Genomic DNA, 24,387 nt, shown 5'->3' with positions numbered 1-24,387 from the left:
TTGGCAGGCGGATTCTTAACCACTGAGCCACCAGGGAAGTCCCTACACTACTTTTAGTATGAATCATCTCTTTAAAGATCAGTTTATGCTTCATATATTCCCTCCCGCCCCATCTCTTTCTCTTCACTCCAAATACTCTAAGTTAGAGCTGTTCAAAACAAAGAGGGGGGGCGGTGATTTCCTGGCGGTCCAGTGCTTAAGACTCCGCACTTTCACTGCCGTGGGCCCAGGTTCGATCCCTGGTAAGGGAATTAGGATCTCACAAGTTTCAAGGCACCGCAGAAAAAAAAACATCCATTCCAAATTTTGGATTGTGACTAACTGCTGAAGGAAAGACAAAAAAATCCTCCTTTGACAGTGTCTTTCAGGCACCCCTGCCTTGGGCCTTGCCTGATGATGAAAATAAAATTAGCCACAGCAGTTGCCAGCCAGAGGCTCTGTAGGGCTTTTGTTCTTAAAGCCTCAGAAGCTATTTAGAGAGCCCGGGGGAAAGTCTTTCCCTCTCAGCAGCCCTGGAATGTCTCATTAGACGTTCTGCAGGCCTTGCCAAGCCCTAACAAGCCACGAGCCACGGTCTGTAAAGTCTGGCAATTGGGTGTGTCACTCGGGACTTTCCTGGGAGTACACAGGGAAGCTGTGGAGGGGAAATTGTGACCAATGCCTGTGTCACTGTGAGAAGCAAGTCAGAGGAAGCAGGGCTGAATTGGTCGCTTTGTTCCGGGATATCTGATGCCTGACATCTAAAGCACATAGGGGACAATGCATATTTTGTTTTGTCTTGCTTCCATCCTCTTCCAAAATATTGTCAGAAGTCAGCCCACCATGAGGAATAGAAGTAAAAAACCAAACGTTGCTCAGAAATTTAAACATATTACTCCACACATCTCATTCTATAAATCTCACTTTATAAAATTCTCTGGAGACAGAGGGGGAAAAAATCTTTTAAAAGTTTTCTCCTTCAGGAAAGTCATGGTGGAAAAGTTGTAAGGTTTGTGAAATTCCTCTTCAGTGCCCTTTCCTACCCATTTTCAAAGCCTTTTCTGCTTTGAAAAGTCCCATAGGCAGAGGCACCCAGGGACCCTTTTGCTGTTCGTATGGCCTGAGGGTTCTCACTGCAGTGGCCTCCTGTTCCTGACCTTCTCCAGCACTGCCCAGCCTTCACCAAACTGGTCTGCAGCTGAATTCTCTGCACACTTACAAAAAGCTCCAAATGAACCCAAGGGAGGCTACAAGAGGCTTACCCAATTGAGCCAACAGAGACAAAACACTTTATTCTACCAGAACATATAGAGATCCAGGGGGGCAGCTGACAGGGATGAGATAAGCAACTTTGCCAGGTGATACAAAACACACACACACACATACACACACAACACTTGAGGTTCTCACACTTCACTGGCCTACCAATGCCCCCATCACCCTCAGAGCACAGCCTCTTCCCACCTTTAGTATACCCACATCTGAAGGCTACATTTTCATTTTTTGTGAATTCTTTTCAGACTTCAATTGATATTCATTTCAATCTCTTCACTCCTATAAAAATGCTTGTGTGGAGTTGGCGGGGGAGATGTATCAGAATGAGCAGTTAGAACTGGAACATGTATGTGTTCATTTCACATATATGTATATGCCAGGTCCTAGGCCAGGCATGAGGGGTTTACACTGATGAGCAAAATGGACATCTTCCCTCCTCTCAAAAAGCTAGCCACGGGACTTCCCTGGCAGCCCAGTGGTTAAGACTCCACGCTTCCTCTGCAGAGAGTATGGGTTTGGTCCCTGGTTGGGGAACTAAGATCCTGCAGGCAACGCAGGGCAAGGCCAAAAAAAAAAAAAAAGTCACATGGCATCAGGCTGTAATGGACATCAAAACATATATACCTAATTTCAAAATTGAGAATAGTGTGTGACGTTACCCAGCAGGATATTGTAATGAGAGTAACTGGGAAGAACCAGCTTAGATGGGTGGTCACGAGGTCCCTTCTGACAGGGTAACAATCACACTGAGACTGGAAGCCTGGAGAGGGCTGGTGTTCAGGAACCAGAGGAAACGCCCCCAAATGTAAAAAAACCTAGGATGCGAGAGAGGAACTGGGAAAGGGTCTGTGTCGCTGGTGCAGGGTGTACAAGAGAGAATGGCTCCCGACAAAGTAGGAGAGGTGAGCAGTAGCCACGCCACCTAGATTTTAACAATATAAATGATGCAACAGGCACTAACACATATTTGTACTTACTCTATGCCAGCATTGTTCTAAGCACTTCACAGTTATTCACTCATTTAATCCCCGCAGCAACCCTATGGGGTAGGTATGATTGTTCCCCTTCTACAGATGAAGAAACTGAGGCACAGAGATTTTAAATAATGGGCTCATGTTCAAGCAGCTAGAAGGGGTAGGAGGTAGGTGGAGTGTGTGCTCTTAACCAACTTGCCATCCTGTCAGGATTTTTATTCCAAGTCATTTGTTGAAGATTTAAGGAGGGAGTTATGACCTGACCTACATTTTAAAAATAACTTACTTGGCCTCACTTTTGGAAACGGATCATGGAGGGCAAGCACGGAAGTGGGGAGGCTGCTAAGAGGCTGTTGCAGTGATCCAGAGAGATGATGGTGGATGGGCAGCAGTAAACAGACTGAGATGCATTCTGGAGACAGAATGCTCATAAAAGAGATACAGAATGAGAGTTCCCATATGTGCCTGCCCTCCACTTCTCAGACGTGGTCCCAGGCCCACCCTCTGGGCAGTTTAATGCCAAAAATGACACTTGGCCCCAAATACTAAAATGGGATGTTACATTTCCTCACATTTACAGAAATGTCAATGTCACATCTAGCTGAAATGAATGTGTAAGATCACATTTCCAGACAAGTAAACCATTCCCTGGAAATTCTTCAAACTTGTGCTTCGTAAACCAGGGTCAAAGTACCCTAGGGGTATGCAGCTATGTGCCAGGGAGTACACAACTTCACAGGATAAACCTCTTCCTAGAGTGTCAATATTCCTTTAAGATTGGGGGTAGGAGAAAGCAGAAGAGGAAATATTGCTTTTTCACGTCATATGAACATATTTGAATAGAATGCAAAATTTGCATGGGTTTTTAAGATATAACATTAGACTTTAAAGAAAGCTTATGCTTTGCCCCAAGTCACTTCAAACTGTACCTGGAGACCATCCTTCAGTGATACAAGGGTACTTTCCTTTGCTATTGATGGTATTTGGCCAAAAAAAAAAAAAAAAATTTGAGAAGCAGTGGGTCAGACCAATGCTTTGTTACTTTTTCATATTATGCATCCATAGCAAATGGTAAAATTGCAGGGCACATGGGTACAAGCGGAAAGGCTGCTCTGGGCAGGAGGGGGTGCCCTGTGCCTTAGCACACCTGTACACCTTCTAAGTACACCAATGGGCCAAGGCACACAAGGTGGGAAGCTCTGAGATAAGTGATGTTAAGAGATGACTCAGTTTACGGGACTTCCCTGGTGGCACAGTGGTTAAGAATCCACCTGCCAGTGCAGGGGACACGGGTTCGAGCCCTGGTCCGAGAAGATACCACATGCCGCGGAGCAACTAAGCCCGTGCGCCACAACTACTAAGCCTGCGCTCTAGAACCCGTGAGCCACAACTACTGAGCCCAAGTGCCACAACTACTGAAGCCCGTGCGCCTAGAGCCCGTTCTCCGCAACAAGGGAAGCCACCACAATGAGAAGCCCCCACTCGCCGCAACTAGAGAAAGCCAGTGCAGTAACAGAGACCCAACGCAGCCAAATATAAATAAATAAATCTAAAAAAAAAAAAAAGAGATGACTTAGTTCTGGACAGTTATTAAGTAATTGTTCAGAATTATCACCTCACCCCAATACCTGGAAGATTTAACACATCAAACACCCAAATTGTCACCCCCCCCCAGCCCCCATGAGGCCTTGCCTGCCACCCTCCTTAGCTGCCACTTCTGTTAGGGAGAATTTCTCAAGAGAGAAATACTCTCTCCTGTGGAAGTATCATTCTTCTGTGGCTCTAAGGACTGGCATGGTCCCTAAGAAAGCTAGCCAGGGAACCTGGGGAGCTCTAAAGTGAGAAGGCAGGTCTTTTGTTTTTAACTGAAGTATAAGATACATATAGTAATGTGCATTAATCTTATGTGTACCGCAGAATAGAACACAAATGTTCAAGATAAGAACATTTCCTTATATGTCAATTATATCTCAAAAAAATTGAAAAAAATGAGAAAAAAAGAAAAAAGATACACATTTCCAAAATCCCAGAAGGCCTCCTCATGGCCCTTCCCAATCAATACCCTCCCACACAGCGACAAGCATTATTCTGAATTCCAGCACCATAGATTAATTTTGCCTGTTTTTGAACTTCATGTAAGTTGAAATATACAGTATGTATTCTTTCTCATCTCACTTCTTTTGCTCAACATAATATCTCTGAAATTCATCCATGTTGTTGCATACCGGTGAGTCTTTCTTTTTTATTCTTGGTAGTATTGCAGTGTATGAGTCTACCATACTTTTATTCTTTTAAACCAAAAGAAGTTTAGAAGTACTAGGGACTCTCAATACCAAGAACAAGAAAAACACAAAGCCACAAAACCCATAGTTCTCCAATTATATAATCCTAAAGTGAATAAGAAGCAGATTACAATTAACTACATAATTATCACAGTATATAATTATTTTTAAAGTTTATACCCCCATTCTAAAAAAGGACTTGAGGCAAATATACATTTTTTTAAATAAATTTATTTATTTTTGGCCGCGTTGGGTCATCATTGCTGCCCACAGGCTTTCTTTTAGTTGCAGAAGAGTGGGGGCTACTCTTCCTTGCGATGCGTGGGCTTCTCATTGCAGTGGCTTCTCTGTTGCGGAGCACGGGCTCTAGGCTTGTGGGCTTCAATAGTTGCAGCAAGTGGGCTCAGTAGTTGCGGCACGTGGACCCTAAAGCGCACGGGCTTCAGTAGTTGTGGCAGGCAGGCTCAGTAGTTGTGGCTCTTGGGCTAAGTTGCTCTCCACAGCATGTGGGATCTTCCTGGACCAGGGATCAAACCTGCACTGGCAGGCAGATTCTTAACCACTGCACCACCAAGGAAGCCCCAAATATACAATTTTAAAGATGGTCTTGTGATGCTCTAAACTTACAATCTAAAACAGATTTAGTTCCACCGGTCACTTTGGTATGACAGTAGACAAGTACATTAAAGGAAGTGGAACATATACTGTAATTAGAAAAACAATTCCAACAAGTCAATTAAACTTTACTGGATTGTTGGGGACCGCTCTGAATAATGTAAATTCTTCATGATATTCTGCCCTAACTGTAACTGATGTAAAAATACTAATAAGAGTGATTTTCTCTTAAAGCCTATAGCCCATTAATAAAAATGAAAACTAAAAATTACATTTAAATTACTTTTGTCTTTTTTATCTTTAAGCTTAATAGATCTTTTGAAAACTTTGTAGGTTATTATTTAGATAATTGTCAACAAGGGAAACTTTGATGTGACCTTACGCTGTATGAAACTAGAATGCTTAACCAGCACATGACCATGGGAAATTGTCTCCTATTGCAAAATAGGAGACAAAAGAACTTCCATAAAATCAGTTTAGTTTTGGCCAGCTGGTTTTTGTCAGCTATTCAAAAAAATGTCAGAGAGGCCCTCCCTTAAAACTTCCTTCCCAGCAGGAATTCTTTTGACAATGACTTCTGTTTAGGATCTTCCTGTTACCATTCTTTTTTTTTTTTTTTTTAAGCATCATTGAAGCAAAGAATTGTTCTGTGTTTATATTTTTTTAAGTAATCTTACGTCACCTTGGTTTTAATATCACACCTGTAATTCCAAGGATTAAGATTTTTGATGTTGTTTCTCTTAATAGTATAATTAACACACATACAGCATATAGAACAGAAACCAAAATTTGATTTCAAGGTGAAGGTCATTTCCAGATGCTTTTTAAGCTTAGGAAATCCACTTGCTTCTCACTGTATGATATTATTTTATCTTGTTTTTGTTATAGTAGTCTTCATGTTTACAGTTTAATTTTAATTCAGTTAAGTATAAAACTATCTTGACCTTTGAGGGACTTCCTTGGTGGTCCAGTGGTTAAGAATCTGCCTTCCAATGCAGGGGGACGCAGGTTTGATCCCTGGTCGGAGAGCTAAGATCCCACATGCCACGGGGCAACTAAGCCCACCTGCCACAACTACTGAGCACTCAGGCCACAACTAGACAGCCCGCATCTAAGACCCGACGCAGCTAAAAATAAAATAAGTAAATAAATATTAAAAAAAACAAACTGTCTTGATCTTTGAAAAAAAATTACCTTCAAGGGAGACGTCATAGATTCACCTAAAACAAGTGGGGGGTTTTTTAAGATTTTTTTTTTTTTTGATATGGACAATTTTCAAAGTCTTTATTGAATTTGTTACGATATTGCTTCTGGTTTTTTTCATGTTTCGGTTTTTTGGCTGCGAGGCATGTGGGATCCCAGCTCCCAGACCAGGGATTGAACCCGCACCCCCTGCCTGCATTGGAAGGCAAAGTCCCAGCCATTGGACCGCCAGGGAAGTCCCCTAAAACAAGTGTTTATTAGGTGATATGTTTTTCCTTCAGCTTCCTACAAGGGTTATTTAAGGTTTTAGATGATCCCAAGAGACTCTGAGCATTTACAACTCTTCTTAATTGTATGTTTTTCCTCACAGGGGACCATTTGCCAAAATCTTTGGAAGGATTCTTTATCTATGAAGAAGAAGGCTCTGGAGTTCCAGGATTCAGCAGGAAAGGAAATGATGCCATCGTAGTAGAACAATGGACAGTTATTGAGGTAAACTGAAGTTTTCTGACAATTTGGCTTTACTATTGCATTTAGTTTTACATGTTAAAGGTTTTCATTGCCTAACACATACAGTATTCTTCAAACACATTTTTATTCAATGTTCAAAATTTCATCAGAATGCATCACAAACTTTCAAATTTGTTTAAAAGTGGTTTGTTTTACTCAATGTTCAGCTTTGTTAAAAGATAGCAAAATAATTATCTATACATAAATAACAGTAGATTCCCAAAGATTTAGCATTCTAGTCCTAAACAAATTCCCCTGGCACTGAGATTCTCTTTACACAATGCCGTGACAACTAGCTGAAACTGAAAAAAAAAAAAAACAAATCAGTCAATTTTATACCCAAGCAACCAATGTGACTGACTTTTTTAACCATGTGAATTGACTTTCAAAGGCAAAAATATCCAAAGGTGTTCTTTCTCTCACCAGGCCAAATATGTACACACAGCATTGTCCTTCCTAATCAGAGATGACATTGCTGCTGTTGTTGTGCACTCTGAATTCAGATGTCACCGAATGGACTGCCGTTGAGGTGTACAGACTGAATTCAGGTATATTGTGCTGTGTGCACGAGGCCCTCACTGACAGCCTCTCTCAAGGACACTTTTGCCCTTTCTGGCCTTGCAAAGATTAGAGAGACATAGGTCATTTTCAAAGAAATTGGAAATCCGGGGTTCCCTGGTGGTGCAGTGGTTAAGAATCCGCCTACCAATGCAGAGGATGCAGGTTCAAACCCTTGTCCGGGAAGATCCCACATGCCACGGAGCAACTAAGCCTGTGCGCCACAACTACTGAGCCTGAGCTCTAGAGCCCGCAAGCCACAATTACCGAAGCCTGCGTGCCTAGAGCCCATGCTCCGCAACAAGAGAAGCCACCACAATGAGAAGACCGCGCACCGCAACAAAGAGTAGCCCCCGCTCACCACAACCAGAGAAAGCCCGCGTGCAGCAATGAAGACCCAACAGAGCCAAAAATAAAATAAATTAATTTTAAAAAAAAAAAGAGAAAAAGAAACTGGAAATCCCGTTGAGGGTGAGAAAAGGATTTGGGGTAAGAGATAAAGCTCCAAGTAAGAATCAATTCCAAGTGAGTAAAAAGCAGTGAAGATTCTCTGCTCTTCTCACCTTTCACTCCCCAGTGCTCACTCTCTATTCCTGTCCTCACTCCCAGCCCCTACACCAGTGTTTCTGAAAGTGTATGGCCTCTACTTGGATCCAAATCACCCAGGGAGCTTTTTAAAATGCAGATTCCCAGACCCCCCCCATATTAAAGTTTGATGCCCAAGCAAGACCGAGGGAAGGTAGGCCCCAACCTTAGAGAACCACATGGAAACCTCTCTCCGCTCCGATCCCCAGTGTTTCTAACTTGGTTGAATGGTTGGAAGGCAGAGGGAGCAGAAAAGAAGCCCAGGAAGACTGCAGCCGGTGAAATTGCACTTAATGGAGCGTGAACTCCCCTTATCCTAACACTTCTCACCCTCATTGTCATCACTTGTGTAGCTGGTTATCTTTGTCATTAGACTATGAACTCTGTGCTTATTCACACAGGGCTGTGAAATCAAAACGGATTACGGCCCTCTCCTGCACACTCTGGCTGAGTTTGGATGGCTCCTGACGAGCGTGTTGCCTACACCTATACTGAGACATGACAGGTAATGCCGAAAGTATCCTGACACACTCTCATCTCCTTGTCAAATAGAGTTCATCTGTTAGATAATTCAACCTAACAGTGCTCATTTAATGCCTACAAAAAGCGTTTCACTGAACTTCTAATCTGATTTCATGTGCCTTGGAGATCAGCAAATCTAACGCCCTCGAGTTCTATACATCCCTCAGTATTCATGAGGGATCTGTTCCAGGACCCCCATGGATACCAAAATCCGGGATGCTCAAGTCCCTTATATAAAGTGGCATAGTATTTGCATAGAACCTGCACACATCCTCCCGTATACATTCAATCATCTCTAGATTACTTATAGTACCTACACAATGTAAATGCTATGTACATAGTTGCTGGAAAATTCAAGTTTTGCTTTTTGGAACTTTCTGGAACTGTTTTCTCAAATATTTTCCATCAGCAGTTGGCTGAATCTGAACTGCAGATACAGAGGGCTGACTGTGTATGTACAAGCTATTAATTGCATCTCCTTCCCAAGGGCATATGAGTTCATGAGGACAGAGCCAGAGCAGGGGCAAGGTAGACCAACTCCCAACTCAGTGCTGCTTCCAGCACTCAGAAGGCTGCCTCTCCCCTCAAAGACTGTACTACTATACCTTCTTTTTTCCAACTTGAGATTCTGATTCTTCCCTAGCGTGAAGATTGGGCCGATGTGAATCTGCAAACAGAAAATGCAGCCCCCTCTGTAGGACCCTTTGTCCTGCTCTTCTGCCCTGCCTGTGTGAAACTGTCTTCAGGCCAGCACGCAGCTGGGGTTAGGGAGGCAGCAAGGCCCAGAGCGTGGCATGGAGGGGCGTCAGTGCTTCCGCTTCCATTCCTCCCCTCCAGTGTGGGGGGTTAGCTTTCCCCTGAAGCATGGACTTGTCAGCTATTTCCACTAAAATAAATACCTACATTAGAGCCAAAATGCCAACACTTCACAAATATCGGCTTTTTCTTTTCTCCTTTTCCTGAGAAAGGAAAAGACTGAGTTGTTATTTTGTGTCTGTTTGTCTGGAAAGAGAGAGAGACAAATTAAGCCCTCTGTATAAAGTGCTTTGCTGTGCCTTGGGCTCAGAAATGTTCCCTCTGCCCTCTGCAACATCCCTCTGCAACATCCCTGCAATGTTCCCTCTGCAACATCCAGAAAATGACTGACTGCCAAGGCTGCCCTGCCTGGCTGGTACTACCTGCAGAGGACAGTATAGTAGAGGACAGTACAGTAGAGGACAATAAAGGGCCTTCCCTTTAAGCAGAGTCGACCACGGTTTAACATTGATTGTCACGTATAGCTAAGGGAAGCAGCTCCCCTTTCCTCAGTCTCATCCACCCTTTAGTTTAGCAACTTTACCCCTGGCCAGTAACCCTACCTCCCCACAGACTTTAAAAACATTTGATGGACATGGCTCTATAATAAAGCCACACCTTCTTCAGGTGGAGAGAGGGATAAGAATGGATACAGAGTAAAGACACTCAAGCTTTAAAAGGAGGGGTTAGAAGTAAGCAAAGCAATTAATCTGCTTTTCTTCTCAGAGATTTATTGGTAACTGTTCTCAAACTGTGAGTGACAACTCTCTGAATTATTGCCCAACTTTTAAAAATCTGTGACATACCTGTCAGATCACAGTACAGCAGTAATTCTCAAGATCTGGTCTTCAGACCAAGCTATATGAATGCTCTGAAGTACCTAGGAACACACCCATGCCAGAGGCTCATCCCAGTGGGACAGTCAGAAGCTTTGAGTGTAGGGTCCATGAATCTCCATTTTCACAAGCTTCAGAAGCTCATCAACATTTGAGGATCTTTGCAGGAGAGAGAGAAAGAAATCCCACTTCGCTGCCACCCCTCATCTTCCATCTGCCAAGCCACTGGTCTATCCCACTCCCTACCCTCCCTCCGAATAACTTGTGTATTTGGCCTCCTCACCTCTTTTCGGTGGTTCTCCTAGGTGTACATTTAGGGTTTCATTGGCCCATTACAGTTAACCGTTTCTAAAAGTGCTCTGAGTTCTGAACCTTTCATGTTCCTTTTTCCCCAATGAAAAATATATTTTTCATTCCTCCCTCCTATTCACTCAGGGCTTCTGTTCCCATGAGTCTAAATATTTCCTAAAGTGACGTGAATGACTCACTAGGCACTAGATTAGATGGCAAGACTAATAGGCTGGATGCTGAGCCATAGAACACGGTCTGGCACTCCTTGAGCATCTCCTGCTTGGTTTGGGAATGAGAACAAGACTGAGACCAAAGGTGGGAAGGAAGAGGTCTCAAGTATACTGTGATGGGGAAGGGTGGTGGAGCCTGGAGCCATGCTTGGCTTGACCACCTTGTCCTGCGTGTCAAACTGCGTAAGGTCACAGGCTGGACCAAGTGATTAGGCGGCTCACTGGAGTGAGGAGTGGCTGTATGTTATCCTTGGAGCAGAGGTAGCACCACTGCCTCACCACCATTCCCAGCTTCTTCAGTACCCCTGGTATCCACCAAGACACCGTGGAGGCAGACTGGACCTTTCAGGCCCTCCTTGTGAAGGCTCATCTTACGTGCAATTAAAATAGCAAAGGGGCAGGAATTCCCTGGCCGTCCAGTGGTTAGGACTCAGCGCTTTCACTGTGGTGGCCCAGGTTCAATCCTTGGTCAGGGAACTTGGGTCCCAAAAGCCGTGCGGGGCACAGCCAAAAAAGAAAAAAAAAATTAGCAAAGGGGCTACCAGGACCCTCCAAGGCCCTGCAGCTAGCAGCCTCATCACCCAGCCCCACCCACCAGTGTCTGGCACAAGCCTCCACACAAGGCAGGGCCTTTTTATTCTTGTCCAAATATGCTGACCCTATGACAGTCACATGCTGGTCTTAGCTGCTCCAGTGCACACAGGATAGGAATCACCTTCAGCCAGGTCATCTTTTTTTTTTTTTTAACATGGGAAGTAAACATTTCTCAACATTTAATACCACTATATATAATAACTATAAAATAACCAATGATAAAAGGCTGATACATATTTTTCCAGACTCTTTTCTAATCTAGAAGGTTGTGAATTCTTAAGAGCCAGCATCCAGAAGAACTGTCCCTGATACTGTGAACTATGGAACATTTTTCTGGTAAACTGCAAGAGTCCTGCCAGGGGACCCCTCAAGGATGCAGGGCTATAGGGCAGGTACCACAATACTTTCCACCACAACTTTTTCGTGCAGATGATATCAGGTAAAAAGGAACACCGAGGGCAACTTCTGGTAAACCCTTTTTTGCACCATAGTCCTGTCCTGCGGAATTTGGGGTTTGAGACATGGTTTTCTTCTCTTTTTCCTCTTCATCCATTTTGTTCCCTTGCTGCAGCTCCATGTCTTTATTTGTCTTATTTTTCCCTTTAATACACTCTTCAGATGGACTGATTCCTTCCTCAAAGATGGTTTATCATTTCTGTGAGTTCATGGACCACAACCAGCATTCTTTCATGAGCCAGGTCATCTTTAAATGTAAATAAAAATATTACGTGTGGGCTTCCCTGGTGGCCCAGTGGTTGAGAGTCCACCTGCTGATGCAGGGGACACGGGTTCGTGCCCCGGTCCGGGAAGATCCCACATGCCGCGGAGCGGCTGGGCCTGTGAGCCATGGCCGCTGAGCCTGCGCGTCCGGAGCCTGTGCTCCGCAATGGGAGAGGCCACAAGAGTGAGAGGCCCACGTACCACAAAAAAAAAAAATTACATGCAGTTCATCTTGGTCCAGGTGGGGGATATTGCCTGAAAGTTTTTAGTTTCTGAAACTAGAAGAATGGTCCAGGCTTTGAGCTAAGCAGATCTCATTTGAATTACACCTTCACCATTTACCAGCCATATGATTTTGGGGACCTCTTTGAGTCTCAATTTCCTCATCTGGAAAATGATACAATATCAACTTCACTGGATTATGTTGATGATTAAGCAAGACAATGCAGGGCCTGTGCATACTAGGCTAATAAATTAGAGCTATTAGACAGGATTTAATCCTTTCACAGAACCAGAATCCCTAAGAAGTTGAAGCCAATTGTAAAAGCATGATGGCTTGGCCTGTCCTAAATCAGGATATTTCAGAAAATGTCAATACTGTAGTTCACTGTATACAAAATCATCACTGAGTATTACAAGCCAATAAAAGGGACAGAAATAAATAATGACGCTATAAAGATACATGCTTACACGTTATGCTCATACCCAGAGAAACTAATGTTATCATCTTTCTTTTTGGGCCCACATGTCTTAAAACATAACTTAGAACTACTGCCAGTGAAAACTTTCTTCCTTAAATATTTTTGACTCATATAAAACCATAATGTCTTAAGTCATTTCAATTTTTTCTACTCTTCTATCACCTAAGCCAAAACTTGAATGGTCTCTACGTAATGTATTTTCTTCTCATTTCTTTCCTTACGCAAATATATCCTGTTAGATATAGAAAACAAACTTGTGGTTATCAAAGGGAAGAGGGAAAGAGGGAGGAACAAATTAGGCTTATGGGATTAACAGATACAAACTGTTACATTTAAAATAGATAAGCAACAGGGATATACTGTACAGCACAGGGAATTATACCTGTTACCCGAAAACTGGGTTCGCCTCCTGGTAGGTGTCAAGACAAAATATACAACCAAGCCAAGATCAGGAGAAGGAAGGATTTATTACTTGCAGCAAGTAAGGAGAACATGGGGGATCTTTCCCAAAGCAGTGTTCCCCCGAACAGCAAAACTAGGGGAGTTTCAAGCTAAGGGTACGTGTGTGTTCATGAAGGGGCTGGAGCAGAGGAGAATTCTGCATAGAATTGGGGGGGAAGGTTAACCAGAGCCTAAACTTTAGTTGATTGACGTCACAAGAGTCAGAAAAGGTCAATGTCATCATTCCTTAGGTTCTGACCAGGCTGAGGTCATAGCCTGTAGTTACCATACTCCACCTGGGTGGGGCCTTAGTTCCTGCAGAACTCAAAGATCTGTATAAGATTGTTATGGACATCCCTTGAGGAGGACCTAGGACTGTTTTGTTGCTGAATTCTTGTTTCATGAATGCTTTTCATTTGTTCCTGCATTCCTTTTTTCCCTTAAGGTCATTATTTGCTGAGACCTGTTCAAGGGCAAGCATAGCGGCCAGGCTTAGATCACAAAATGGCCTCTCTTATGTCAAGAAAGTTGTGCCTGGTTCTCTTTTTCTGGGGACCCCCCCCAACCACCCTATCTGCTCACATACTCATTATTTTGTAATAACCTATAATGGAATGTAATCCACAAAAACACTAAATCACTGTCTGTACACCTGAAACTAACACAGTATTATAAAGCAACTAGACTTCAATAAAAACAAACAAATACATCCTGTTATCAGATTGCAGAAAGTTGTTTTCCCAGAGTGTCCTTTAGGTTAAGGTTGTTGGCTCCATTACCTTAGGCAAGACCATACCACTGAGGTTTAAAGCTGTGTTACCATGGAAACATCAAGATGTGGTAATCTGATACCACTACCTTATTCAAGGGTTATTGTTATCAGCCCTGAAAACTTGCCAGAATCCCTTTTTAATCCTTATCACTATATAATTAACTATACAAATAGGCCCAATCCTTTTCAAAAAAATCAAGGTGAAAATTTACATTAAATTCTTCAGGGCAAATCTGGTAGAGGATCAAATTAGCTGAACAAGCAGCTAATATTGCTGACCTTAAAATAATCTCCAGAAGAAAATGGAAGGAGAAGCCAAAGTTCCCTCTGTTTGGTCACCTCAGATCAGCTCCCCTCTCCCCAGTAATAATCTGGGGTGGGCAGGGAATGGGGAATGTGCATTTTAACAAGAATACAAGGTGATTCTGATGCACGTGCAGAAATATGGAATTATAACCTAACATTGAAAGAGAAAGCATTTTAGAACACAAGATAGAAGAAAAGTGTACACGCTCATTTATATCTCAGAAGACAGAATTTAAAGGCGGGGGCTTTTGGTACAATAAATCAAGTTACACTGTACAGAGAATATTAAATAGCCTAGTCATAGGGCTTCCCTGATGGCGCAGTGGTTGAGAATCTGCCTGCCAATGCAGGGGACACGGGTTCGAGCCCTGGTCTGGGAGGATCCCACATGCCGCAGAGCAACTGGGCCCGTGAGACACAACTACTGAGCCTGTGCGTCTGGAGCCTGTGCTCCACAACAAAAGAGGCCGTGATAGTGAGAGGCCCGCGCACCGCGATGAAGAGTGGCCCCTGCTCGCCGCAACTAGAGAAAGCCCTCGCACAGAAATGAAGACCCAACACAGCCAAAAAAAAAAAAAATTCTAGTCATAAAGGACAAGATGTGAACAACAAAAAGAGAAAATCCTCTGCTCACTGTGGTGTCAGGCGCCCCGCCCCCTCTTCCATTTTCTGCAGCCCCTGAGGGAAAAGGCTCCACAGCTCTGTGGTCACCACAGCTCAGAAGCACTAGAAGTCTTTGCAGTTATTTGAGACACTTAAGTGCACAAATAAGTTCCTCTAAGTCCCAAGTGGCAGCCAAGGCAGGAATTGTTTATTTATATACAGTAGAGGGAGAGTCGAGGGTTTCACGTTTGGTCCATTTTCATGACAGTCTCTTCCCTTTCTGATTTAACTTCTGTGGACACAGTATTATGTAATTCCATTGTGAGTTAAGCTTGTAGCAATCTTGCAGTGAGCAGCATTTTTATAAGGCCCACTTTTTTTTAGAAATAGTCAATTTGTCTATTACATATACTTCTAGTTACCACACTTCTTTATCTGAACTTAAATTTCTAACATTTTGTCAGGAGGAGGGGTTGGGAGGAGCTAAATTGTGGAAGTGCCTTTTTTTGTCTTTAACATGTGCACTGATACCTGAGAAACAAATGAAGGTCATAAGGCAAAGGAACTTCGTGACTAAGGACTAGCTTACAAAGGTGCAAGCTAAAATTTAATTTTATAATTCTACTTTTAAAAAGTAAAGTTTATTTCATATTTTTAAAATAAATTTATTTATTTTTAATTTTTGGCTGCATTGGGTCTTCGTTGCTACTTGTGGGCTTTCTCTAGTTGCAGCGAGCGGGGGCTACTCTTCGTTGCGGTGCGCGGGCTTCTCACTATCACGGCCTCTCTTGTTGCGGAGCACGGGCTCTAGGCGCATCAGCTTCAGTAGTTGTGGCTCACGGGCTCCAGAGCACAGGCTCAGTAGTTGGTGGCACACTGGCTTAGTTGCTCCGCAGCATGTGGGATCTTCCCGGACCAGGGCTCGAACCCATGTCCCCTGCAGTGGCAGTCAGACTCCTAACCACTGCACCACCAGGGAAGTCCTACTTCATATTTTAAAAGCAGGATTTTACTCATTTATTTCTGAGTTGTGTTACCGAGCCAAGGGCTCATGTGCCCATGGTGCAGAAAGCCAAGCTAACAGCAGATGTTTGCAGCAAAGTAAGAGTTTATTTGCAGGGTGCTAAGCAAGGAGAACATGCTCCAAAGACCCGAACTCCCCGATGGCTTTCAGGCAAGGGTTTTGTTTTGTTTTGTTTTTGCGGTACCCGGGCCTCTCACTGTTGTGGCCTCTCCCGTTGCGGAGAACAGGCTCTGGACGCGCAGGCTCAGCGGCCATGGCTCACGGGCCCAGCCGCTCTGCGGCATGTGGGATCTTCCCGGACCGGGGCACGAACCCGCGTCCTCTGCATCGGCAGGCAGACTCTCAACAACTGCGCCACCAGGGAAGCCCACAGGCAAGGGTTTTAAAGACAGTGTTAGGAGAGAGGGTTGTAGGGTGCATGATCAGCTCGTGGACATTCTGATTGGTTGGTGGTGAGGTAACAGGGCGATGTTTTGGGAATCTCAACCTTCTGGTTCCAACCAGTTTGGGGTCTCCCTGCTTGTGGTCAGCATGTGGCCACCATCCTCCACCTGGGTGAGGGGGTCTTAATTTCTACAGAACAACTTAAAGATATGCATCAGATATCCCTTCTGGAAAAACTAAGAGTCCTGTGCCTCTTGTCCTAATCTTTAACTGCTTGTGTCTGATCTCTAGAACTCAGAAAGACCTAGAAAACTAAAGCCTTTTGTTCTACAAACAAGAAACAGGGGACACAGAGGGGCTTTTGTACCTAAAAGGCCCCACGGGGTCCTGCTTGGTTTCACCCCCTCTTTTCTTTTTTTTTTACAGATTTTATTTATTTATTTGTTTGTTTGTTTTTTGGCTGTGTTGGGTCTTCATTGCTGGGCATGGACTTTCCCTAGTTGGGGCAAGCGGGGGCTACTCTTTGTTGTGGTGCACGGGCTTCTCATTGCGGTGGCTTCTCTTGTTGCAGAGCACGGGCTCTAGGTGCGTGGGCTTCAGTAGTTGCGGCACGTGGGCTTCAGTAGTTGTGGCTCACGGGCTCTAGAGCACAGGCTCAGTAGTTGTGGCGCACAGGCTTAGTTGCTCTGTGGCATGTGGGATCTTCCCGGACCAGGGCTCGAAGCTGTGTCCCCTGCATTGGCAGGAGGATTCTTAACCACTGTGCCACCAGGGAAGCCCCCCTGCCCCTTTCCTTGATATGCCTCAATCCTGAGGGGAACAGGGTTGGGACAAGAAAACGAATGAAGTTTTGTGTAGAGAAATTAATCATAAACTCAGTAAGGGAACTCAGTTTTAAACCATGGCAATTAATTAATGTATAAGATGATGCAAAACTAATCAGAAAATACAAATTAACCTAACAATTTTGTTTTCTCTAGTCTAATGGATTTTGAAGCCATAAAGGAATCTGTTTACAAGATTTTTATTTCACAAGTGACTAAGCACTTGCAAATAAGCCACTCATTTGAAACCAGATCAGTTCGTATTCAAACCGATTCACATTCTTGCATTTTATTTTAAACAAAGTTCTTTCAGTTCAACTCAAATATTTATTGAGTGCCTGGTATGTATAAGGCAATATTTTACCTGCTCCAGGGGCAGACCCTGGCTTCCAGGAACTCATAATCTACTTGGAGAGACAATACAGTCACAAATAACGAATGTGGAACAGTGGTCTAGAGCATATATTCTCAATAGAGGTGACATTACCACAAGAGGGTGAAAACTGGTTATGGGGGAGGTGAAAAAATCTTAGATATTACAAAGGTTTGTGGCTCTCCAAAAGGTCACAGTACATAGACAGATACATGGCATATCTTTGTTATTAAAATTTAATGGGGCAAGGGGAAGGAATTCGGGAGAAAATGTATAAAAAGTTTCCTTGGGGAAGCAATAATGAAAAAAGTTGAGTGTAAGGCAGGTGAATATGGTAGAGGACATTAGTGAAAGAGGAGAGGAGGTCTGTGGGGGCTGAGAAGTCTGAGGTGCAGGCACCGTTAAGAAAGAATAGAGCTTCCAAAAGTAGTTCTAGAGCGAATATTTCTGGTGGCAGATAGGGCTAACCAGGAACAATAAATAGGTGTCAAACAATAAATAGACCAGCAGCACTGGCCTGTGGGTAGTGGCTGCCTAAACACCATAAAAACAAGGATTCTAAAACCAGGATCAGCAGAAAAGAACGTGATCAGTTAATGATGTCTGCTATGAGCACAGAAGATGTAAAGTGGAAGTATGAATACCACAAAGTATCTCCTCGTTCTGGCAACCATAAGCACATAGCAGAGTCAGCAAAGTGCAGGATATATTCAAGGAAAAGTAGGTACAGGTGAATGAATTCTTAAAGACCTCTCCTAATTTAAAACTCATAGGTCTCACAAAAAAGAAACAGACTCACACAGATACAGAGAACTAGTGGATACCAGTAGGAAGAGGGGACGGCGAGGGGGAAGGGGAGGGGGAGGGGCAAGATAGAGGTAGGGGATTAAGAGGTACAACTACGATGTATAAAATAAATAAGTTGCAAGGACATATTGTACAGCACAAGGAATATAGCCAAGTTATTTTATAATAACTATAAATGGAGTATAGCCTTTAAAAATTGTGAATCACTATGTTGTACACCTGAAACTTACATAATATTGTACATCAACTATACCTCAATTTAAAAAAAAGTAGAATTCAATACAGATTTTACCAAAACAATAAATGTAAAAGGGGAGGGAGAATTTTTATCATGTATAAATCCACAACCATTCTCCTACATATCAGCATTACATATACTCTTAAAACAATTTTGTTAATAAAATGCATATAGAAAGTGCATAAAACACAAATGTGCATAATTATAATTCTACAAACCCTTGTGTAATTACCACCGGGCAAGACAGAGAACATTGCTGGCACCCTAGAAGTACCCCATGTGTTTCCCTATCACACCCACTCCCTTCACGCAGAGGCAATATTACCCCAACGTTTAAGATAATCACTTCCTTATCTTGCCTAATAGTCTTACCACTCACCTTTGAATCCCTAAACAGTACGATTTAGTTTTGCCTGTTTTGAATTTTTAAAAATGGAATTATATATATTCTTCCACATGTTGCCTCTTTCACTTAACATTGTAAGATTACAAACAACTATGTATAAAATAAATAAGCAACAAGGATATATTGTGCAGCACAGGGAAATACAGCCACTGTTTTGTAGTAACTTTAAATGGAGTACAACCTATAAAAATATTGAATTGCTATGTTGTACACCTGAAACTAACATAATATTGTCATATAATCAACTATACTTCCATAAATAAAATAATAAAATTTTAAAAATTCAATTAAAAAGAAAAGCATTGTAAGATTTATCCATGTCGTGTGTAGGTATGAGTTTCTCCAGGGTGTAGACCAGGAAGTGGAATTGCTGGCTCACAGGGCACTTCTTTAACTTTATTAGATATAAATGCCAGACTCTTTCCAAGTTGAATATTGCAGCTTACTCTCCCGCCAGCAGGATGTGAAAGTTCCCATTGCTCCAACAAAAAATTGGTCATGCTTTTAAATTTTGTCATTCTGGTAACTGTATAGATAGTATGATCTCAGGGTGGTTTCAGTTTGTATTTACCAAATTGCTACTAAAATTGAGCGCATTTTCATATGTCTATTGACCACTGAGATTTTTCTTTTGTCAAGTACCTGTTTAAGTCTTTTGCCCACATTTAAAATTGTACTTATAGGAGTTTTTAAATAGATGTTGGATGAGACTTAATTTATTTGCTACGTGTGTTGCAATGATCTCTGATTCTGTGGCTTGTCTTTTTACTCTTTATGATGTCTTTCGATTAGCAGAAGTTTTTAATTTTAAAATATGCAAATATATCAATTTTTACCCTTTTTGGTGTATTGTTTAAGAAATCTCTCCGTTCACTGAAGCAATGGGGGGAGGCAAGGAGTGAATTGTTTTTAAATTTGGGCATAACATGGGACATTTTAATTTTTTTAATTAACATAAAATTCTGTAAGCTAGAGTTGTTATAGGCTGATGTGCCTGAGTAATACGTTTTGTGAGGAGGAGAAGGAAGAGCTAAATCTTAAAAGATTCATACTGAGTGTCAATGAGCTTCGCAGAGGTAAAAAGACCTAGGAAGCCTTTTGTCTTCTCTATTCTTGTGTCCCCTTTCCCTTGACTATTTTCTCTGGAAGATATTCTTAATTCTGAGATATTTTCCTCCCACTTAACCCACCCCACATTTCATTAAACGAATGGAGGACCTGGAGGGAAATCCCATTTGCTGTGCTCCTTCCAGTGACAGGCACGGTAGAGGCTCTTCATACACACTGACTTATTTAACCATCACAAAGGCCCTGATAGGAAATGTAAGAGAATTTTGAAACTTTGCCAAAGTCACCAGCTATGAGGTGGTATCGTCGGCTATTGTAGTGTCAACTGGCAAAAAAAAACCCAACATGAAATGAGAGCTGTGAGTTTCAGTTTTATTTGTGGACTTACTAAGGACTCTAGCCCAGGATACAGTCTCTCAAAGAGCTCTGAGGAACTGCTCCCAAGAGGTGAGGCGGGCAGGTCAGTATATATTTGTTGTTTTGGAGAAGGGTCACGTGCAATCAGACACACATCAGGTAGAAGGTTAGTCATGAGGAACAGGTATCTCAGTTAATGACGTTAGATCTTTTCTAAGTATGGGAAGATGTAAGAATCCAGGTTCATAAAAAAATTTCTCCTGAAATATTTCTAGCTATGTAAGGGCTTGTTTTTCCAGAGCACCGAGTGCCTTCACCGGAATTCCTTTCACGGTGAATTGTAGGTTAGTGGCTGCAGTGGCTAATGACTTGATTCTTGTAGAACTGGGTGGTGGGCAACATTCTTTGTTTTACAGTAGAGTTGAGACTTGAACCCAGGGCTCATCTGGTTCCAAAGCCACTGGCCTTTCGAGTATCCTCCCAGCCTCCCAAATAAACCAGCCTGTTCTATACACCGCTAGTCCCTACCTGTGTCATAACTGATGTCTCCTGATGATTCAAGTTGTTCCCAAAAGTTAGGATATATTTCATAACAAGTCTTTTCTTCTAATCAGAGAGTGAGTCAAACTAAAATAAGATTAGACTAGACGCAGTCTTTTAAAAATAAAGATAAAAAAGTAGCAGTCTCTCATTACCACTTTGTGGGAAGATTTGCAGTTTCTCAAAATTCAATAGTATCAGTAAGTTTGGGGTTTTCAAATGGTGTGGGGTTGACCACTAAGGCCAGAGTTTCAATGTTGCATTTGTTTTCCAGAAAAGGAGCTCAGCATAAAATGCAGCTAATAGTGAGGTTTTGTTTGGGTTTTTTGCATAATAAAAGTCGTAACTGAGCAACATTAACTACAGACACTCCTCCCCATAAATCCATGGAGACTCTGTGAAAAGCATTTCAGAGAAATCCAAACCCCAAGTAGTCTTTGGCAAGGGGTAATTTGCCATGATGGTAGTTAAATAAGGAGAATATTGAGTAGCTGACTACAAAGAAGCATCTGAAAATGAAAATAGCTGTGGCTGAAGTCCCTCAATGGAAAGTGTATATAAAATTTCTCACACGTGGCAGCCCACACTGGTCTCTTCTTTTTATGAGACAAATTTGACAGTGCATACCAGGGAGCTTAAATCATACCCTTTTGGCCTAATAATCCCACTCCTGAGAATTTATCTCAAGGAAATAAGTCATAAAGAATAAGGAAGACTGTACATATTTTTATAACAGCATTATTTATAATTAGCAGAAAACTGGAAACAGCCTAATTTTACAATAATAAAGGAAAGGCTTAGTACATTTTGGTATCTTAATTCTTTGGGATATCATGCAGCTATTAAGAATATCATCCTACTGTACAAACAAGAAAAAGGATAAGCATAGAATACAGAATGCAAATACGCAGAAGTTATAGACATGCAGAAATACACATGTTGATAAAAGAGTAGGAGGTGACACAAAGAGATGAAACTAAGTATGTTAGCACAGTGAGATGACAAGTTTTAAACGTTAAAATTTTCTTTTGTGGGGCTTCCCTGGTGGCGCAGTGGTTGGGAGTCCGCCTGCCGATGCAGGGGACGCTGAGCCTGCGCGTCCGGAGCCTGTGCTCCGCAACGGGAGAGGCCACAACAGTGAGAGGCCCGCGTGCTGGAAAAAAAAAAAAAAAAAAAAAAAAAAAAATTTCTTTTGTAACGACCATATTTAGTTTTTAGGGATTTTTTTCCCCTGTTTTATCTGCTGCAACTTATATAGAATCGTATTTCCTAGTTATTGTTGGATCAGAAGATTATTCTACAAAGGACACATGGGGAACATTCTAGCCAAGTGTGAAATATAGAGAGAATTACTAATTTACAAATACTAATGCTATTGTTTTAATTTGCAGTGAAGGGAATTTGGCTACAAAGCAGGTTGTGTTCCTTCAGAGACCAGTTATGTGGAATTCAGCCACTCAAACACCGGAAGTGAGTAAAATTGATGCTTTATGAACTAAATGTTACACTGAAGCATTTAAACCTTAAACTCTCTTTGTAATTCTAAATGGTGAACAGATGAGGAAGTGTGGAGTTGATAAGGAAACAGTCTTCTGAACCAGCATATAACAAGGGAAATGTACCAGCAAACAGGAATGTGAGACAGTTCTGAAGGGGATCAGAATATTACTCTAAAATATGCCACTTGGGCATAAGGGTTACTATTTTGAGCTAAAGACAATTAAAAAACAGCAGACACAGGAGGACCTCTCTACCCTCTCCCTTTCTGACAAAAGCAGAGCATAAATTTCCCTTTTAAAAGGTGACAGAAATTTCCATTTGTAAAGTTGCCCCCCTCTCCTGTACCAGAAATGACTCTTATCACTGGAAACAACACAGACTGTAGTCCCCACAATCACCTTACTAAAGCCTTCTTTTCCCTTAGTTTCCCCAAATACTTGCCTTCCCACAATCTACTGTCCCTAGAAGCCCAAACCCCTTTTCCTTTGTCTAGTCACTTCACCACAATTTATCACCCCTTGTAAAATGATATATAATCTCCCGGTCTAACTGCCTGTTTGGGTTTTCACTTCTCTGTGCAGCCCCCATGTGCATCCAAAACAAACCTTTTCTCCTATTAATCTTTTTTTTTAGTTTAATTTGCTGGTCTGAGAGACTGAACATAAGATGATAGAGGAAAAGTTTTTTCCTCTCCACAGTTATAAGCCTTATAAGTGAATGTGCGTGATATCTGTGTGATCTTGTCTATCTTGACTTCTGACAGCACTTTTATATTGTCTCCTCAAGGTCATAATTTTTCAGGCCTTTGCTGAAGGGCTATACTGAGCCTCAAGTCACCTTATCCTTAATAGACCCCTACCAGATTCACACCTAGAATAGTATCATTGAATGAAGCAATCTGTGCATTAATTAATTAAAGCATAACCTTCAAAACAGGAAGTTTGCAAATAGACCAGAAAATTATTTGAAGTGATTCTTTTTCTGTATATCAAGAAAATATTGTTTTAGAAAACTTTCAAGTTTTCTAAACTAGCAAAGCTAGACTGACAGTGTATGTAATGCAGCCATGCTATGTTGTCTCACATTAATTTTGGAAAGACTCTAGCTGGTTCCATAGGTAAGCAGGTAGAGAGGTGGAAAGGTGGATAGGATATTCCTCCCATGGGAGGAGAGCAGAGTGATCAAGTACACAGATTTTAGAAAGACTGAATTAGAGCCCACAGGTGAGCAGGGCCTCCCAACCCCGGTGAGAGTGGCTCAAGTTCATGAGTTCATTAAGAAATATTCGGTTAAGAAGAAGCAAGGTGGATCTATGTAAAGAATGGCCAGAAAAGGTTTTCATTCTTCTTTCTCCTTCCCCAAAGCAACTTCTCACCATGCTACAGCCTTTTCTTTTCTCTTTTTTTTTTTTTTAAATATTCTGCAAACAGCCATCATTTTTGAGAAAGATCAACAGAATTCACAACCTCATGGGATTTTGACTAACTGAGGGCCCTGGAATTGGTGTTTGTGAAGATGTAAGACCCAAATTCAGCTGCTTCATGGTCTCCGTTCTTAGGGTTAGATATCAGTTCTCTGATTCCCTGAAAATATTTGAGCTTTTTTTGTTTAACTTTAAATACCATTCAGTAGTCTAGTGGTAGCTTTTCTTTGGGTAATCTTTATATTTATATCCATTGTAATATAAAATTTCTGGCTCATTTATATAATAGTAAGGAAGTACATAAATGGTCAGTTTTCATCAATGAGAAGCCCAGGAGTAATATATTTTATAGCTTAGAATTCTACTTCTAAAGGGATTTACTATTTCTTCCTTTGATAAATCTTTAATTTTCCTAGCAGGAAATCTCAGGATATTGAGATTATTTCAAGGCAGAACATGTAGGTGGTTCAGTCTGGAGCTGAAGTATGTAACAGCTATAATAGGAAACCAATTTGTAAATTCTTTTAATTTTCTCTAGTGGAAATAATTTGTTATTTTATCTCGAGAAGGTAGTAGACTATCAGTATTGCCATAGAGTTAATTTAGCTATCTCATATATATTTTGTGAAAGTTATACATTTATAACATGTC

The 24,387-nt window shown here is 41.9% G+C and overlaps 1 protein-coding gene across 2 annotated transcripts in view; it reads left to right on the top strand.

Annotated features, from left to right (window-relative positions):
- RFTN2 (raftlin family member 2) overlaps positions 1-24,387 on the top strand; it is a 61,033-nt gene that overhangs the window by 24,581 nt on the left and 12,065 nt on the right. For both annotated transcript variants that reach the window (XM_079924648.1, XM_079924649.1), the window contains exons 6-8: positions 6,699-6,820; positions 8,383-8,486; positions 22,205-22,283. In XM_079924648.1, coding sequence (XP_079780774.1) covers positions 6,699-6,820; positions 8,383-8,486; positions 22,205-22,283 — 305 coding nt within the window. The remainder of the gene's footprint in view (positions 1-6,698; positions 6,821-8,382; positions 8,487-22,204; positions 22,284-24,387) is intronic.

This window comes from Stenella coeruleoalba (genome assembly GCF_951394435.1).
Source record: "Stenella coeruleoalba genome assembly, chromosome: 6".
NCBI lineage: Eukaryota > Metazoa > Chordata > Mammalia > Artiodactyla > Delphinidae > Stenella > Stenella coeruleoalba.
This window is presented reverse-complemented; position numbering and strand designations above follow the sequence as displayed.